The 17500-nt window shown below is 48.0% G+C and overlaps 1 protein-coding gene across 9 annotated transcripts in view; it reads left to right on the top strand.

The window, feature by feature from the left end:
• The window catches only part of LOC123745436 (nuclear pore complex protein Nup50), a 55809-nt gene extending 39506 nt beyond the window's left edge, over positions 1-16303 (top strand). For all 9 annotated transcript variants that reach the window (XM_069300600.1, XM_069300599.1, XM_045726006.2 and 6 more), the window contains one exon: positions 14079-16303. In XM_069300600.1, coding sequence (XP_069156701.1) covers positions 14084-15550 — 1467 coding nt within the window. In that variant the 5' untranslated portion in view covers positions 14079-14083 and the 3' untranslated portion in view covers positions 15551-16303. The remainder of the gene's footprint in view (positions 1-14078) is intronic.
• Positions 16304-17500: the final 1197 nt, after the last annotated feature.

Here is a 17500-nt window from a genome sequence, read left to right as displayed (position 1 = left end):
TCTGGGGGGAGCCCCGTCGGCTCCCCGGAGCTTTACCGGCTGATATGCTAATGTCAGACTTTGGCATCAGTCATGTGTATGGAGTTCTAGGGCCTACCGGGGACCACGAGCCAGAACCTGGCCCCCTCAGAGAGGCAAGGGGAGCAATGGCCTATAGAAACCCCCGTGTGGTTGGAAGCATTCTATGTCTGCCATCGACCGGGTCAAGCATCCAGAAAGGTAAGCATTCCAAAACAAACCCCTATTCTGGTGAAAATTGCTACCTAAGCCGAACTAGTGGATAGAACTCTTCAACAGAAAACAAGGAAACTAGTATGACGTCATACGTCACGGCGCCGCTGTCTGCGTAGCTCCCCCCTCCCCGGGAGGGGGAAGGGGGAGCCCCAGACCTCCCACGCCGGCTATCCACCCATCAGTTCTTCGGCTGATGCTATAGGCAATGGTTATGTGCTCCAGTGGTTGTTTCAGCACTGTACCTAGAGTGTGGTGTCTGTTTTCTAGGTGGTGCGTGAGCCGGGAGCGATTCTTCAGTACTCTGGCTGCATGCGCCTAGGGTTCCCTTCCCTAGGTGCCCTGTAAGTACTGCCCTTGGGGCTTGGGGCCACCTTCCACAAGTTCCTTGGGTCCTGCCCCTGCTTGGCCGTTTACTGCTTGGTTTTCGGCCGCTCTTTGTGTGCTCGGGTGTTCTGTCTCCCTTGTTCGCCTTAGAGTAAGGGGCAGTGTTTTCACTGGTGGGGCACGGGGTACTGTGCAGCTTGTCTTTACCAATCATAGCGGCCGGCTCTGTTCCGCTTGGGTACGCTGTCCTCTTGCGGGGTTTTCTTTTTCTTTTTGTTTATCTACCTGGTGGGGGGGGTCTGCCTTCGTTCTTGCCCCTTGTGTCCCTTGTGTTCTGAGTATTTTCTGGTGGTACCCCCTGCTAGGTCCCCGTGAGTGTACACGTCCCGGGGGTTCAGCTCTTAGAAAGTGGTTTGGTAGCTTTGGGTGCCGGTTAGCAGTACCCTGCCTGGGATTACCCGAGCGCGAGTCCTCTTAAAGTAAACGCTCGGGACCCTGGGAAACCCCTGGGGGCGCGCGGGTCCGATGGATGTGACCCCAGAGTCCCCCCCTCGCTTCCAGCGAGTTTGAGGGTTGCTCTCACCTTTTGTCTCTGGGTGACTCTCTGTTTTGCCTCTGTCTGCTGCCTGTGGGGTCGGTGACACCTTCGACCCGGAGTCCTGCGAGTTTGGTTGCTCGTTGTGGCTCGGTTACCCAGTTGTGCTAACAAAGCGGGTGCGGGCAGCAGGGGCGTTGCACTTGAGCCTTGGTGGTGGCAACGTTCTCGTGGTTTCCTCCCCGGGAGCCCCGGGGCTGCCCCGTTGTAGTTCGTTTTGGGACTTGGGGGTGTTGGTTGCTTCAGTTCCATCCACGCCCCCTTGTCTTTCCCCTGGTTCACCCTTCCTGCCTGCATCCGGTTCCTGACCGTCTGTAGGTTCGGGGCGGGGTTTTTGGTGGTGTTGAGACTCGGGCACTCTCGGGGATTTCCCCTTCCGGGGTAGTGACGGGGGCATTTGGGCCTGTTCCTCCAGCCGTGTTGTATGAGTCTGCCAGTGGGCTCCCTTCCTTAGTGTTTTCACGGCTGCCCCGGTTTTCTGGTACGGCCGGGGCTTTGGGGGAACGGCTCGGCCCCGGGGCCTGTCGTGTAGGTTCCCGGGGCTGGGGAGGGGCTGACTTGGGGGGGCCTTGGCCCCGTTAGACCCCGTGGGGTTTTTTTTATCCCCCTCTAGGCGGGGCTTGTGGTTACGCGGAGTGGGGTCTTTCCTCCCCACTCGCCGTACGTGCTGTTGGACGTCGGCCCCTCCCCGGGCTCGGTTCCTTGGCCTTTGAGTCGGTTGGTTCCGTCCTGTGGGTGGATGTTTCCTCCCCCCCTTTTTGGGACGGTGTTTTTGTCATGTTTCCCCGTTCGATGGGGTTCTGCGTGACTTCTGATCTCGGGTGCGCCTGCGCCTTCGTGTGCCTTCGGGACTAGTGTTGGCTTCTGTGTTCTCGAGGGTACGGGAAGGTTTTTCGCTACTTCCCGCACTATTGGAACGTCTGTCGGCTCCTCGTACTTGTCGCCCTGTTGGGCTACTTGTCGCCCTGTTGGGCTACTTGTCGCCCTGTTGGGCTACTTGTCGCCCGGTTGGGCTACTTGTCGCCCGGTTGGGCTACTTGTCGCCCGGTTGGGTTCCTTTTTGGGCTCTTTGCTTCTTTGGCCGGTTTTATTGTTCCTGCTTCCTCTTTTGGCTACTTTTCTCGTGCAGTAGTCCTGGCTGGCGCCTTCCCGCAGGGAAGGTGTGCGGTTCGGCCAGCGTGTTACGCGCATGCGCCGTGGAGTTTGTTTTGGTCTGGGCGGTGTTTCAGTGCTGGGGTTTTGCTCCCTTTTTTGCTACAGTGCTTCGCCTCTCGTTCTTCTCCCTGGCTGCGGTATGTGCCCCTTCGTGCCGGGGGTGTCCTGGTTCCCAGTTGTGGGGAGGACACCGCGGTTTTCCCTGTGTCATGGGTGTGGACCGCCTCCTTCGCCTCTCCCTGCTCTCCTGCGGGTCCGGCAGGGTCCGGCTCTGGCGTCTTTACCTGGCGGTGCTCCCAAGTTCTTCTGGGCATGGTTGAGTCGTGTCAAGTTCGTGCCACCATACGCCAGGCGAGTTTCTGCGGTCTGGCGTCTTTTGGCCGGGCGCTGGATGCGGCGGTGTTTATATACCCGTCTTTATTTAGGTATATTTTTGTATGACTGAGACCGTTCGCACACCAGTGACTGTCCTTTTATCACCCCTTCCTGTCCCCCTCATGTGCATGTCCAACCCATGCTGGAGTCATTCAGGGGACCCTCCTTTTTTTTTTTTTTTTAATGTTGTGAGGTGTGGGGGTTGTAGGGTTGGTTCTGTACTCACCTGGTGAGGCTCCTGGCTGTGCTTGCAGGATTTGAGCTCTGGCTCTTGGGTCCCGCCTATCTGGTAGAACTTGCGGGATAGGTCCAGTGGAGTGCAGTGGTGCTACTGGCACTTTTGGGGAACACTGTATTACCATCGGTGGTCTGTGCTCGTTACACGACCTACTTGCGAGCATAAGCCTTCTTGCTGGTTCGTCCGTGGACTTCCAGGGCGCACTGGCCTGTTTTCGTATGGCAGTTCCGGCCCGTCCTGGTTGTGGGGGTATGTGGGCCGGTGGACTGCTCCTAGCAGCTGCCTGGTGGGCCATCCTCTGGCCGGTCTGGCCTGACCTTGGGCCGGGCTTCAGGTGTAAAAGAGCTCCCAGTACCTCATCCAGCAGGTATCGAGCGGGGTTTCTCCGCCGTCGGTTGCCTGGTGCAGGTTTCTGGGCCTGCAGGGTTTTGTCGTGTCTCCGTTGGCCCTGTCTGGGGTCTGCCTGCTCCGTTCTCTGCCTTTGCAGAGGGGAGTTGCTATTTACATGTTGCAGTGGTGCCTGTTGCTGCTGCTGCACGTGTGCATTGGTACTGTGTTTCACGGTGGCGTGTCCTTGTTCCTGTGTCCGGTTGTGGAGTGGCACTTTGCTGCCGTTTTGTGCCTGGGGATTGCGTGGGGTTTTTGTCCCTGCATGATTGTCCACCCCTGGTTGTTCTCCTGGGGTTTTTTGTGCTTCTGCTCTTTCTTCCTGCCTCCTCTGCAGCAGGGATGTTCTGCGTGTGTTCTTAGGCGTTGGTCAGCCTGTGTCCTGTGGTGTGCTTCTTTGTCTCGGTCTATTGCAGTTGTTCGTGCCCCTTGGTTCGGGTCCTGTTCTGGCGGCGACCCTTCCGCCTTCTTTGGTTTTCCTAGCTTGCCCTGCCGGTTGTTTTTTTTTTTTGTTTTTTTTTGGGGGGGGGGGGGGTTTCTTGCGATGTCTCGCGTCGGACCCGTCGTTTCTGAACTCCTGGCGGGCTTGCATGCTTTGGGGAGTTTTTCTGTTCGGCAGACGTTCCATCTCCTTGTGCCGCCTGGGTTTCGGTGGTCGCGCCCGAGATCTTCTCGCGGCTCCGCCTTTTTCCTGGGCTCGGGGGGGCCTTGTCAGGGCCGCTTATGTTCTGCCTCGTGGTCTCGCCTCCGGTTGGTGGTCGGGTGGCTTCGTGGTAGGTGTCCCACCTGCGTGCTTCTCTTGGCGGCAGTACAGGCATACCTCAGTATACGAGTTTAATCCGTTCCTGGAGACGCCTCGTATTCCGAAAACTCGCATTCCGAAGTTAATTTCCCCATAAGAAATAAAGGGAAATGAATTAATCCGTTCCTGACTACCCCAAAAACCCCACATCAAACTAAATTTTTATACCTAATTCATCTAAATAAACCTACAAAACTATGTTCCAGTTATTACTTACCTTGCTGTCGAGTGCTGTAGGCGTATGGAAGATGGTGAGGAGGGGGGAGGAGGAGAGGAGTTACTGTTTGGAAGGGGAGTCCCCTTCCATAATCACATCAGGCAGTGAGGACCTTTCTGGTGTGCTCTCCCTGGCACGTTTTACCTGAGTGCCACTAGGTCCTGGTTGAGGCTCACTGCTCGATTTCCTCACCACAAATCTGTCCATGGAAGCTTGCTTTTTCCTTCTTCGCAAGCTCTCTCTGTAGTAAGGCATCACATTGTCATTGAAAAGATTAAGACAACGGCCTACTACAGCTTTCTCTGGGTGAGTCTGTTCAACAGTTGTTTGAATCTCTTCCCACATCTGACACACCTTAATTACTGCAGAAGGGACATTCGCTGGTGCTGCTGCCACCTCCTCCTCCACTGCAGAATCATTTGCTGCTGCGTTGGCTTGCTGTTCCTGTTGAAGGGCTAGGAGTTCTTCGGTGGTCAGTTCTTCGTTGTGTTCTTCCACCAACTCCTCCTCATCATCACCATCCAATTCCAAGCCCATTTGCTGGCCTAGACTAACAATTTCCTCAACAATAGGCGCATCATTTATAGGCTCAAACCCCTCAAAGTCTAGTTCTCTTACACATTCAGGCCACAATTTTTTCCAGCCAGAGATCAGGGTTCTTTGAGTCACTTCTTGCCAGGCTTTGTCAACGAGTTTTAAAGCACTACAAATGTTAAAATGCTCGCTCCAGAACTCTTTGAGGGTGAGGTTTGTGGCTTCAGTCACTTCAAAACATTTCCGGAAAAGTGCCCTTTCATAAAGTTTCTTAAAATTCGCTATGATTTTCTGGTCCATAGGCTGAATTAGAGGAGTGGTGTTAGGAGGAAGGAATTTAACTGTGAGGAATTTATTGTATCTAGGCAACAAATCATCTTCCAAGCCTGGAGGATGAGCAGGAGCATTGTCAAGGAGAAGCACGGCTTTGAGTGGCAATTGTTTCTCCTGCAGATATTTTTCTATGGTAGGGCACAGCACTTCATTCACCCACTCCGAAAAAATAAGCCTAGTCACCCATGCTTTTTTATTAGACTTCCACATCACACACAAATGGGTTTTCTGCACTTTATACTGTTTGAAAACCCTTGGATTTTCAGAATGATACACTAGCAAGGGTTTAATTTTCAAATCGCCACTCGCATTTCCACACAGCACAAGCGTAAACCTATCTTTCATAGGCTTGTGTCCAGGCAAGGATTTTTCCTCCTTGGTAATGTATGTCCTCTTAGGCATTCTTTTCCAAAACAGTCCTGTTTCGTCACAATTAAACACTTGTTGCGGTAGGTATCCCTCAGCCTCTGCAAACTCTTTAAATTCGTCAATAAATCGTCCAGCGGCTGGTTTGTCTGAGCTGGCTGCCTCCCCATGCCTTGTAACACTATGGATACCACTTCTCTTTCTAAATTTTTCAAACCAGCCCCTGCTTGCCTTAAACTCTTTCGTTTCTGCATCACTCGTTGCAGGGGTATTCTTTAGAAGGTCTTCGTGCAACACCCTGGCTTTCTCACAAATAATGGCCTCCGAAACACTATCACCCCTCAACTCCTTGTCGTGTATCCAAATTAATAACAACTTTTCCACTTCTTCAAGTATTTGTGGTCTTTGTGCCGTTAATGTTCTTACTCCTTTTGCCACTTTAGCACCCATAATCTCATTTTTCTTAAGTATAGTGCATATTGTTGATGTGGCTTTGTTGTACTGCCTACAAAGTTCAACAACACGTGTACCGTTCTCATGCTTCCGAATGATCTCTTGTTTCTCCTCTATTGTCATCCTCACATGAGCTTTCTGGCCTTTATCCTTACCACTGGCTTTCTTGGGACCCATGGTGAGATATATAATAACAAACTGTATAGACAAATCACCAAAAATCCAACAAAACACTGAAAATCCGCGAGAAGAATTGATGTGAGGGTAGTCACTGAGCGCAAGACAATGGTAAACTGAGGGGCAGCGGGGCAGAGGGGCGACGATCGCCGAACCACCACGCGCTAAGTCGGCCTGTACGCGTATCAACAAACTCGCGTCCCGAGGTAACCCTCGCCTTCCGAGACAAATTTTTGGAGTAAATACTGCTCGTCTTCCGAAAAACTCTCATACAGGGACACTCGCATTCCGAGGTACCACTGTATGGGTATTTTGGCGGTTCTTCCTTTTCCTGTCCCTTCTTAGGTGGTTACTCTTGTTGGCTTGGTTTACTCTCGGCTTGGTTTTCTAGTGGGGGTTGGGGGCCGTCGTCTTGCCACATACTGTCCCCTCTTTTCGTGCGGCGCAGGCGGAGCCGCTTCAGCTTGCTTTCGGTCTTGGTGTTGCTTCTGCACCGTTAGTCAGCTGTCTTGTGCGTCGTTTCACCTCCGGCCTGTTCGTGCGCCGCTTGCACCATCCTGGTCTCTGGTCAGCGTGCTCTATCTTCTCCTCGGTTGGTAGTGCCCTTTCGGTTCCGGTGTGTTTTTTCGTCGGCTCTTTCCTTTGGGCCTTTGCCTCTGGGGGTCGGTTCGCTGAGTTTTCTTGCTCCTTCGGTTTTAGCGTTTTGGTTGTTTGATGGCAGCAGTCTCCATCTTTTCTGGCGCGGGGTGGGGCTGCTGCATTCTGGAGGGGTCCAGGGTTTGTTGGTGCTTCGTTGGTCGGGCCGGGGGGTGTGTCGTTTTTGTGTTCAGTGGCGGCCCTCCGCTGTTGTTTGCGTGCCACGGCGTTTGGGTCCGGAGCGCGTTTTGCGTTGATCCGGTTCTGTTCTTCCCGGTTCGCGGGTGTTGGTGTCCCGGGTGGTCAGCTGTGTTCTTGCGGCTAAGCTGCCTGTGTTCTTCCCTCATGCCTGTGGCGTTCGTGGCTTCGCTGCTCTCGCTGCTGTCTGGGCGACGTGGCCTTGCAGTCTTTCGGGCATGGATTTTTGGTGTTCGTGCAGGGGCCTTGCTGCTCGTGGTTCTCGTGTTGTTCCCGGGTTTTTTGGGGCTGTGGCGCCTTGGGTTGGCGTTTGCTGCCGGTTGTCTCGCCTCCTTGGGGGGTGCGTGGTGTCCGCCTCCCGGTTTTGTCCCTTTGACCTTCCTCTGTGGGTAGTTAGCTCCGGGGAGCCGACGGGGCTCCCCCCAGAAAACCAGCGTTGAATGTAATGAAACGCCATTTTCTGGGTGAGACCCGGAGGCTCCCCGGCAACCCTCCCTCCCTCCGGTCGGCGTTTTTCGTGTGTTTTGACATCCAGCCTCAGAACTGATGGGTGGATAGCCGGCGTGGGAGGTCTGGGGCTCCCCCTTCCCCCTCCCGGGGAGGGGGGAGCTGCGCAGACAGCGGCGCAGTATGACGTATGACGTCATACTAGTTTCCTTGTTTTCTGTTGAAGAGTTCTATCCACTAGTTCGGCTTAGGTAGCAATTTCCACCAGAATAGGGGTTTGTTTTGAAATGCTTACCTTTCTGGATGCTTGACCCGGTCGATGGCAGACATAGAATGCTTCCAACCACACGGGGGTTTCTATAGGCCATTGCTCCCCTTGCCTCTCTGAGGGGGCCAGGTTCTGGCTCGTGGTCCCCGGTAGGCCCTAGAACTCCATACACATGACTGATGCCAAAGTCTGACATTAGCATATCAACCGGTAAAGCTCCGGGGAGCCTCCGGGTCTCACCCAGAAAATGGCGTTTCATTACATTCAACGTTGGTTTTATGGACTACCCCAGTGTTTCAGTGTTTCAGCTTCCCATCTCTTCCTGACCGACTCCCTCCCTCCCTCCTTCCCTTCTCTTCCTGACCGACTCCCTCCCTCCCTCCCTCCTTCCCTTCTCTTCCTGACCGACTCCCTCCCTCCCTTCTCTTCCTGACCGACTCCCTCCCTCCCTCCCTCCCTCCTTCCCTTCTCTTCCTGACCGACTCCCTCCCTCCCTCCTTCCCTTCTCTTCCTGACCGACTCCCTCCCTCCCTTCCCTTCTTGATCGACTCCCGCCTTTCCTTATGGAGGGAATTATGGACAGTTGAACTGTGACCACAGGGGGGATGTGGGGCGGGTGGGGGGAGGTGTGTCGGTGGTGGGGGAAGGGACGGGCTCACTTGGATAACCCTACACTCGTCACCGGTAGCCAGAATTGTTTCTTAAATTTTGTTTCTTATATTCTGGATGTACAGTACATAATCATGTATATTTTTAGTTACAGATTTTGTTTATCAATATTATTAGGATAATAAAGTTATAAAAATACTTGTTTCATGAATGCTTTATTGTACTGTATTAGATGGAAATTCTCCAGGCTGGCAATCTACTGCCACCTACAGAAGGATCTCTTGGGGAGGGAGGGAGTGAGGGAAAGTGAATGTGGGCGGGACAGAGGAAGTGAACAGCAGTGAGGGGTGACTCCCACCCTTCTTGGTGGGAAGGGAGGGAGTGGTGTGGTGGTGTACGAGTGTTAGGCCACTGATCTGGCCAAACACCCAATTTTCCGGCTCCTATGGACATTTTGGCTGGATATTGAGAACTTTATCTGGTCACGATTTTGGCCGTATAAGGGCGTTTTCCGGATATTCAAATCCCAGATAATCGAGTGTCTACAGTATATCCATTCAGCCTGGATAGCTCCAGGGAGCCTCCGGGACTTGCCCAAAAAATGGCGTTTCATTACCTTCGACACTGGTTTTTTGAAAACCCTTGGATTTTCAGAATGATACACAAGCAAGGGTTTAATTTTCAAATTGCCACTCGTATTACCACACAACACCAGAGTAAACCTATCTTTCATAGGCTTATGAAAGATAGGGCAGTGACTTCTCCTGGGTAATGCATGGCCTCTTGGGCAATCTTTTTCCAGAATAGTCTTGTCTCATCACAATTAAACACTTGCCACAAACAATTATGGTAGGTATCTTGAGGTCATCTTGAGATGATTTCGGGGCTTTTTAGTGTCCCCGCGGCCCAGTCCTCGACCAGGCCTCCACCCCCAGGAAGCAGCCCGTGACAGCTGACTAACACCCAGGTACCTATTTTACTGCTAGGTAACAGGGGCATAGGGTGAAAGAAACTGCCCATTGTTTCTCACCGGCGCCTGGGATCGAACCCAGGACCACAGGATCACAAGTCCAGCGTGCTGTCCGCTCGGCCGACCGGCTCCCCTCACTCTCTACAAACTCATTAAATTCGTCAATAAATCTTTCAGTCGCTGGTTTGTCTTGAGCTGGCAGCCTCTCCATGCCTCGCAACACTATGAATACCACTTCTTTTTCTAAATTTTTCCAACCATCCCCTGCTTGCCTTGAACACACTCGTATCGGCATCACTCGTGCGGTTCATCATACACTTCTTCCACGTTACTTTCCGGTGCTTTTGGTATCCCGCTGCTCTTCCCTCCTCTCAGATCAGCGGTTTTTATGTTTATAATTTTGGCATGAATTTTGCTATGCAGATTGTGAACCTTGGGTATCTGAGTGTAATGTTTTGATTTGCTGCGACTGGCCACCAGAGCAGTACACCGGTCGTGGCGCACCTTCCCATCACTGTGGTTTGTTGCCATCCACTCTTTGCATATGGTAGCCGGGCAGTTGAAAGTTTATCATTCTATTTCCGCATTTTGGGGTGTTTTTCATTTAGTTAATGCGCTATTAGGGAACCGGTCGGCTGAGCGGACAGCATGCTGGACTTGTGATCCTATGGTCCTGGGTTCGATCCCAGGCGCCGGCGAGAAACAATGGGCAGTTTCTTTCACCCTATGCCCCTGTTACCTAGCAGTAAAATAGGTACCTGGGTGTTAGTCAGCTGTCACGGGCTGCTTCCTGGGGGTGGAGGCCTGGTCGAGGACCGGGCCGCGGGGACACTAAAAAGCCCCGAAATCATCTCAAGATAACCTCAAGAAGAAGCCATTGTTCTTATGGGTTACTCAGTCGTTCATTTATGTGTGACAAGTCTCGGGTGTGGGTTATGTCTGCTATGAAATGGGTGGGGAGGTACGTGAATTGGTGTGTGCGCTTCCCTCATCCCTGCTGATGTGTCGTTTGTAGTTTTGGTAAGTTTGTACTCGCCTCGTTGTGGTCTTGTTGTTGTACTCGAGGTGGTTGCGTTTCGGCTCTTTTTGGACCCGCCTCTCGCCTGTCATTCTCTTGGTGTACACATTCCTGAGCTTCTTGAGCTCCTACAGTAGCAGCCTCCACCTTATCACTGCATTCTGCATTACCTTTCCTTACTACTATGCCTCTGGACATGTTTGTTTTCATATGTCTGCAGCTCCTTTGGGTACTGTTTCCACCTGTGCCCCATTATGAGGGTACCAATGTTATTGCTTCATTCATCATTTTTACCCTGTCTGTTCCCCCTGAGGATGTGTGGATTGGTGGTCATGTTTCCCAGTCTTGTATTATCTGGGCAGTCTTGTCTTGAGTACAAGACTGGGCTACTTCTCTATGTTATTACCTCAGTCTTGTGTTCACAAACTGTGCTCATTGGTTTGTTTTCATTATTTTATTAGAGGCACCCATTTTGTGCCTAGCGACCTTGTCCTGTATGCTCATTCAGCTCCTTGGACTCTGCTCGGTATCCTGTCTATATTACAGCTGCTTTTAATGTGGGGCTCATTTTTATCCCCCCTCTCCCGCCCGCCATTTTTTTTTTTATTAATGTTGTGCATCTTATCTGCTGGCAAATGTGGAAGGTAGGGCTTCTACCCCCTCCCCCCCCCCTCAGGCTCATTTCCAGGTGCCCTTGGGTTCCTCAGATAGTCTTTTAGGAGGTTTTCTTCCTCTTGGGTTACCCCTGCGGAGGGTCGGGAGGCCCTTGGTGCGTACCTCCTGCGAGACCCGACTTATGCCTCTGTTTTAGATCCAGTTTTGAGTTTTGTTCCTTTTACACTGATCGGATGCATTTTCAAGGTTCCGGTGTCTTCCTGGCTGGCAGTCTGCCTCGAAGACTGGTTGGTGTGTGCTCCTTGCTGATCTGCTTGTCTGCTAGCTGGGGTTCTGGTTCTTTCCCAGTTTGCCAGATTCGGGGTTGGCTGGGCCAGTGTGGGGTTCTTGGACTGTGTCCGTTTCTCTCCTGCAGCTTTGCTCTGGTTGTGGTCCCGCCTTCAGCTGTTGAGGGGGACCCGGGTCACTCGGCGGTTGCTCGAGCAGCTGTGCGAGAGCCTGCACTTAGCTCTGCTGGTTTATCTGCTGGACAGGGTTTGGCTTCGGAGGTTGTTCTAGTACAGGAGGTGCAGGAGTTTGCGGCTGTTTGGCAGCCGGATCCGATGGATCCGGCTTCCTCAAGCTCAGTGATCTGACTCCATTCGGAATGCTTCCACGTGGTTCATTGTCTCACCGGGGAGAGCCCCTTCGGCCCATGGCTTTGGGACTGGTCGCTTCGGGTGACCAGTTGATCCACAAAATAGAGAATATCCTTGATAACCTAGCAAACTCGGTACCAGATATTATCTTCCTTGGAGATTTCAATCTACCCAGTTTACAATGGAGAATAGTAAACAATAACATTATAGCAGGAAATCAACCTGGAAATAACCAATCACAGGTCATAGAACTACTGTACTGAGATTCTGTGACAAATTCTCGCTCAGTCAGCAGATTACAGAACCGACTAGGAACGAGAACACGCTGGACCTCATATTCACGAACAGTGATTAGCTAATCAGAGACATTACTATCTCAGACACTACGTACTCGGACCACAAGCTCATTGAAGTGCAAACTAACATTAATAACGGTAGTAGGCCCAAGTGAAACAACAAGCAAGAAGGGCTATTCAATAAATTCAATTTTAATAATAAAAGTATAGACTGGGAGAAAATAAACAGGGAACTTAAAACCATTCAGTGGGAAAATGTTCTAAGTAATATAAATCCTACACAAGGAATAAAAAAATTGGCTTCTGAATCCTATGAAGTCTGTCTGAAACATATTCCTTTGAGGAAAGCCAGAAAGAGTTCCAACGTAGAAAGAGAACGCAGATGACACTACAAAAGAAGAAAAAAGTTAACGGAAATGCTGAAGCAGACACGACTTTCCATACAAAGAAGGAATAATTTAAACATGGAGATTGAAGAAATCGAACAGAGACTGAAGCATTAATATCAGATTGAAGAAAGGCAACTAGAACGGAAAGCAATTCAAGAAATAAAGAAAAACCCAAAATATTTCTTCACACATGCTAAATTAAAAGTAAAAACCACTGCCAGTATCGGACCTATTCGTACTAGTGAAGGTTCATATATTGAGGATGACAAAGAAATTAGTGAAATCCTAAGAAAGCAGTATGGGGTCATGTTTAGCACTCCGATACTCAGCATGAAAATGGAAGATCCGGACAACTTCCTTATGCGTGATATCCAAACCCCTGTAAATATAACTGATATCAACACGAGCGTTGCAGATTTTGAAAGAAAAATTGACAATACAGTATGCCCATGCACTCGGCCCCGGGTCCAGACTCGTGGAATTCAATATTTATAAAGAAATGCAGAGTGCCAGTAGCACAGGCACTCAGTACAGTGTGGAGGAAGAGCTTGGACATGGGGGAGATATCAGATGCACTTAAAGCAGCAGACATAGCCCCTCTACACAAGGGAGGTAGCAAAGCATTGGCAAAGAATTATAGACCCGTTGCACTAACGTCCCACATAATAAAAGTATTTGAGAGTGTGATCAGGAGTCAGGTCACTAGTTTCATGGAGACCAATGACCTCCACAATCCAGGCCAACATGGATTTAGAGCAGGAAGATCATGCCTCTCACAGCTACTCGACTATTACGATAAAATCACTGAGGCATTAGAAGAAAAACAGGATGCAGCTGTGGTATACACGGATTTCGCAAAGGCATTCAATAAATGTGACCATGGAGTGATAGCACACAAAATGAGGTCAATGGGAATAACTGGTAAAGTAGGACGCCGGATACTCAGTTTTCTGTCGAAAACAACACAGAGTAACAGTCAACCATATAATATCGAGTCCAAGCGCAGTTAAAAGCTCAGTACCTCAAGGTACAGTCTTTGCACCACTGCTTTTCCTTATTCTCATATCAGATGTAGACTCAAATACAAGGCAAAGCTTCGTTTCATCCTTTACAGATGACACAAAAATCAGCATGAAGATTACCTCTGCTGAAGATACTGAAAAACTACAAGCAGATATTAATAAAGTTTTCGACTGGGCAGCAGAAAATAACATGATGTTTAACAGCAATAAATAAATTGCAGGTACTCAGATAAGGTAAAAATGAGAACCTTAAAACATAATACAGGGTACCTCATCACAATCGACTTGAGAATGGTCCAGGACGGACCGAAACGTCGTCGTCCCTTCAAACTTCTAGTGTGTGGTCTGGTCAACATACTTCAGCCACGTTATTGTGACTCATCGCCTGCATAGGGTACAAAATGCAATCAAATTTGCCCCATAGTAGGAAAGCAACATGTAAAGGATTTGGGAATAAGGATGTCTGACGACCTAAATTTTAGGGAGCATAATCAATCTTCTCTCTGAGGGGAACAGGTTCTGGCTTGTGGTTCCCGGTAGGCATGACTCCTGTGACTGATGACCCCCTCAAACTAATACACTATAGCACATATCAGTTTGGATAGTGTCAGGGAACATCTGGGGCTCACCCAGAAAGAGGCGTTTCATTACATTCAACACTGGTTTTTTTCATTTAAAAATATACTTTACTGGTCACATAATAATAATTTATAATGCAGTAGTACAATTGTGTTAGTGTTAGCAATGTATAAAAAATTACTCATAATACATTTTTCTTTCAGAAAGAATGGCTAAAAGAATTGCAGCAAAGGAGTTGACCCATGAGAACTGGGCCGAAGAGGAAGAGCCAGAAGAGATGGGCACCTTCCGTCAAGCATCGTCTGATCAATTAGTCACACGGCATATAAAAAAGGCACGGAGAAGAGGTGCGGTAGCAGACACTTCCTCGCCATCCGTGTTCAAAGGATTCACTTCATTTTCTGGATTTGGTGTAAACAAAGATTCTACTAGTCAGCCTTCTTTTAGTTTCCTTAGCAAAAATTCAACCGAGACACCAACAAAGCCATCTTTTGATTTTTCAAGTGTACCTTCCACCAATACAAATCCTACTACAAAGCCCATAATAAACTCATCTGAGAACAAAACCACGACACAACTATTCAAATTTACACAGGAAACTACAGTTCCTAAAACAGTAGATTCTAGCAAAACTAATGGTGTTGTGCCAACAAAAGCCGCCACAGACCCATCTGGGAAAGGAGGTAGTAAGATTTTCCTTGCTCATTTAAAAGCATTAAATGAAGGTGTACTTCTATGGGTTAAGCAACACCTTGATAAAAATCCACATGTTAATTTATCACCTGTCTTTGATGATTACAAAAAGCACTTTGAGGAACTAAGTAGGAAATATCCAGCAGCTTCTGGAGGGGAAACAGACTCAGATGTAGGAGGAGCATCAAGCAATATTAAGAAGGATGAAGCTAGTGAGAAAGAAAACAAGCCATTGGTGTCACAGGAGGCATCTACAGAGTGCACGCCAAGCAAGAACTTGGTCTCCTCTGGGCCCACAACTGCTGAGAAAAGTCCAGAGACAAATAAACTTTTCTCTTTTGGGTACAGCTCCACAACAAAACCAGAGAAGACAACAGATTCAGATACAAAATCTACATTTACATTTGGGGGCTTTGGTGGTAGCAATAAAAGTTCAGAAAGTTCAATATTTGGTGGTTCTGATAAAAATAGAGGATTTACATTTGGTGGTTTAAGCTCCTCACAACCTAGCTCATCACCGTCCACTGGGTTCACTTTCACAAAGAGTAGCTCAGGAGCTACTGGAAACAATGAAGATTGTGCTGAAACAAATGAACCAAGTGATGAGCCGCCTAAATATGAGGTATCGGAAGTGAAAGAAGAGGATGCCCTCTATGAAAAGAAATGCAAGTTATTCTACTTGAAGGATGGAGGTTATGTAGAAAAGGGAGTTGGTACATTATTCCTTAAGCCTGCTGGAGAAAAGACTCAGTTAGTAATAAGAGCACTTACAAATTTAGGCAATATCCTGCTCAATATTATTCTTAACGCTTCTATTCCTGCAGTGAGAGCAGGGAAGAATGGTGTGATCTTTGCTTGTGTGCCCAACCCACCTTTGGATGGTAAGTCCACATCCTCCGAGCCAGTCAAGATGTTGATACGTGTCAAAACAGCAGAAGATGCTGATGACTTGTTAGAAAAAATGAATGAGCTGAAAAAATAGGTTTGAGGAAAACATTTTTCTTAAGATATATAGTTTTGGTTGTAATAGAAAAACTTAAGATGCCATAAAAGGAAACATTGATGATTTTAAATTATTTGCTTTGGCTTAAAATATCTAGTTTTTTTTTTTTAAGTTCAATAACAATAAACCTGGAGAAATGTACTCAATGATATAATTAAGCTTAAATTTAGGTGCCAGAAATGAAGATTTGCAGGAGCTCTATTATACTAAATTTACATCCAAATGCTAAATGATTTAGCTATTTTCATCATTGTAGTGTTGAACAACTTTATTATGTACATCATTTTAGTAGTGAACAGCTTTATTACAAATTTTTTGTGTTGTAAAAGTAGGCTCTGTTTCAGTATTGAAATGTGTGGTAAACCTCATAAAATCATTTATCTTAAAATTTTATAAATAGCCCAGTATGTTGTGCAGATAAATCAGACTACACAAATGTTATTTATTACTCGGTCACAGTTTTATTTTCAGGTTGTTGAATACATCTATCTTCATATGTGTGTGTGTGTGTGAACAAGTATAGGTTTTAAGCCTGGGTTTTAACCCTGCAGCCATTCCAGGTACGCATCTTAAACATCCAATTTTTTTTATTTGATTCAACTGAAATCATCAGCATTTTTTTTCATTATCCAATGTATTCATGAGCCCTTCAAGTAATATTGGATTGTTTACATGTCTTGGAAAAATAACATTTTGTGAACACTACATTAAAGAATATTTTATTTGAAATAATTTTTTTATACTCAACTGTTCATTTATGCCACAAATATATTTGTTCTTTTAAAGTTCCTTGTATGTTGCATTCACTGGCCCAGCATTCTTTGTTGCCTTATTCCCACTACTCCTTTGACGAGGGCGGGCACACCCAAATTGCAGCCCATACAGTCGTACAGTGGGGCACGTACACAACCTCACTATAGCACAACATTTTCCAATTTATCCAGTCGTTTCTGATTTATTCTAAATGTTAGTACCTTGAATGACCACAAACAATTTGTAAACAAAAGTAAAGTACATGCAGCTTTCTCTGATGAAAAGATTGGACAACCATCAGTATCTTGTACTCATGACAGAAGCAAAGGGAAGAAATGAGATGGAAAAACAAAATAAAAAGAGGAAGAAAAAAAGGATAAAGAAAAAGAAAATCTTGATTGTAAAAATTATTTAAATTTTTTTATGAGGCCACAATTCTTGATTATACAGATTTCCCTTATTTATCTGGACACTAATCCATTTACTGTACTTACTAAAGTACAGTACTGTGTAACGTGATTGTAAACCCCCTGTTGCTATAGCACCAAGTTTGGTGTGTGTGGGAGGTAGGTAGAAAACCTAACCCTAATTGATGCAGTCTAAAGAATGTGAGATGATGCAAGAATCATGGATAAAACTTATTTGGGCAATCTTTTTGGAAGTGAAGCCTAGTTTTTAGATTATAATAATATAAATATGTGTGAAGCTTGCTTTCTTGTGGTGCAAAAAATATGAAGGAATCAAATTTTGACTTCCTTTCTGTGGAGCCCCTCTTTGGCTCCCCAGAGCTATACTGGGCTGATGTGTATATATTAGACAATGGCAACAGGGAGCCGAGCGGACAGCACACTGGACTTGTGATCCTGTGGTACTGGGTTCGATCCCAGGTGCCGGCGAGAAACAATGGGCAGAGTTTCTTTCACCCTATGCCCCTGTTACCTAGCAGTAAAATAGGTACCGGGGTGTGGAGTCAGCTGTCACGGGCTGCTTCCTGGGGGTGGAGGCCTGGTCGAGGACCGGGCCACGGGGACACTAATAAGCCCCGAAATCATCTCAAGATAACCTCAAGATAACAGTCAATCGATGGGGTTCTTGGCCTACCGACGACTACAAAGCAAAACCTGGCCCCCTCATTGGAGGCACAAGGAACAATGGCCTATAGAAACCCCAATGTAG

This window comes from Procambarus clarkii, chromosome 44 (genome assembly GCF_040958095.1).
Source record: "Procambarus clarkii isolate CNS0578487 chromosome 44, FALCON_Pclarkii_2.0, whole genome shotgun sequence".
In the NCBI taxonomy this organism is placed as follows: domain Eukaryota; kingdom Metazoa; phylum Arthropoda; class Malacostraca; order Decapoda; family Cambaridae; genus Procambarus; species Procambarus clarkii.
Note: the sequence above shows the minus strand (reverse complement) of the source record. Positions and strands in the feature narration are given on the sequence as shown.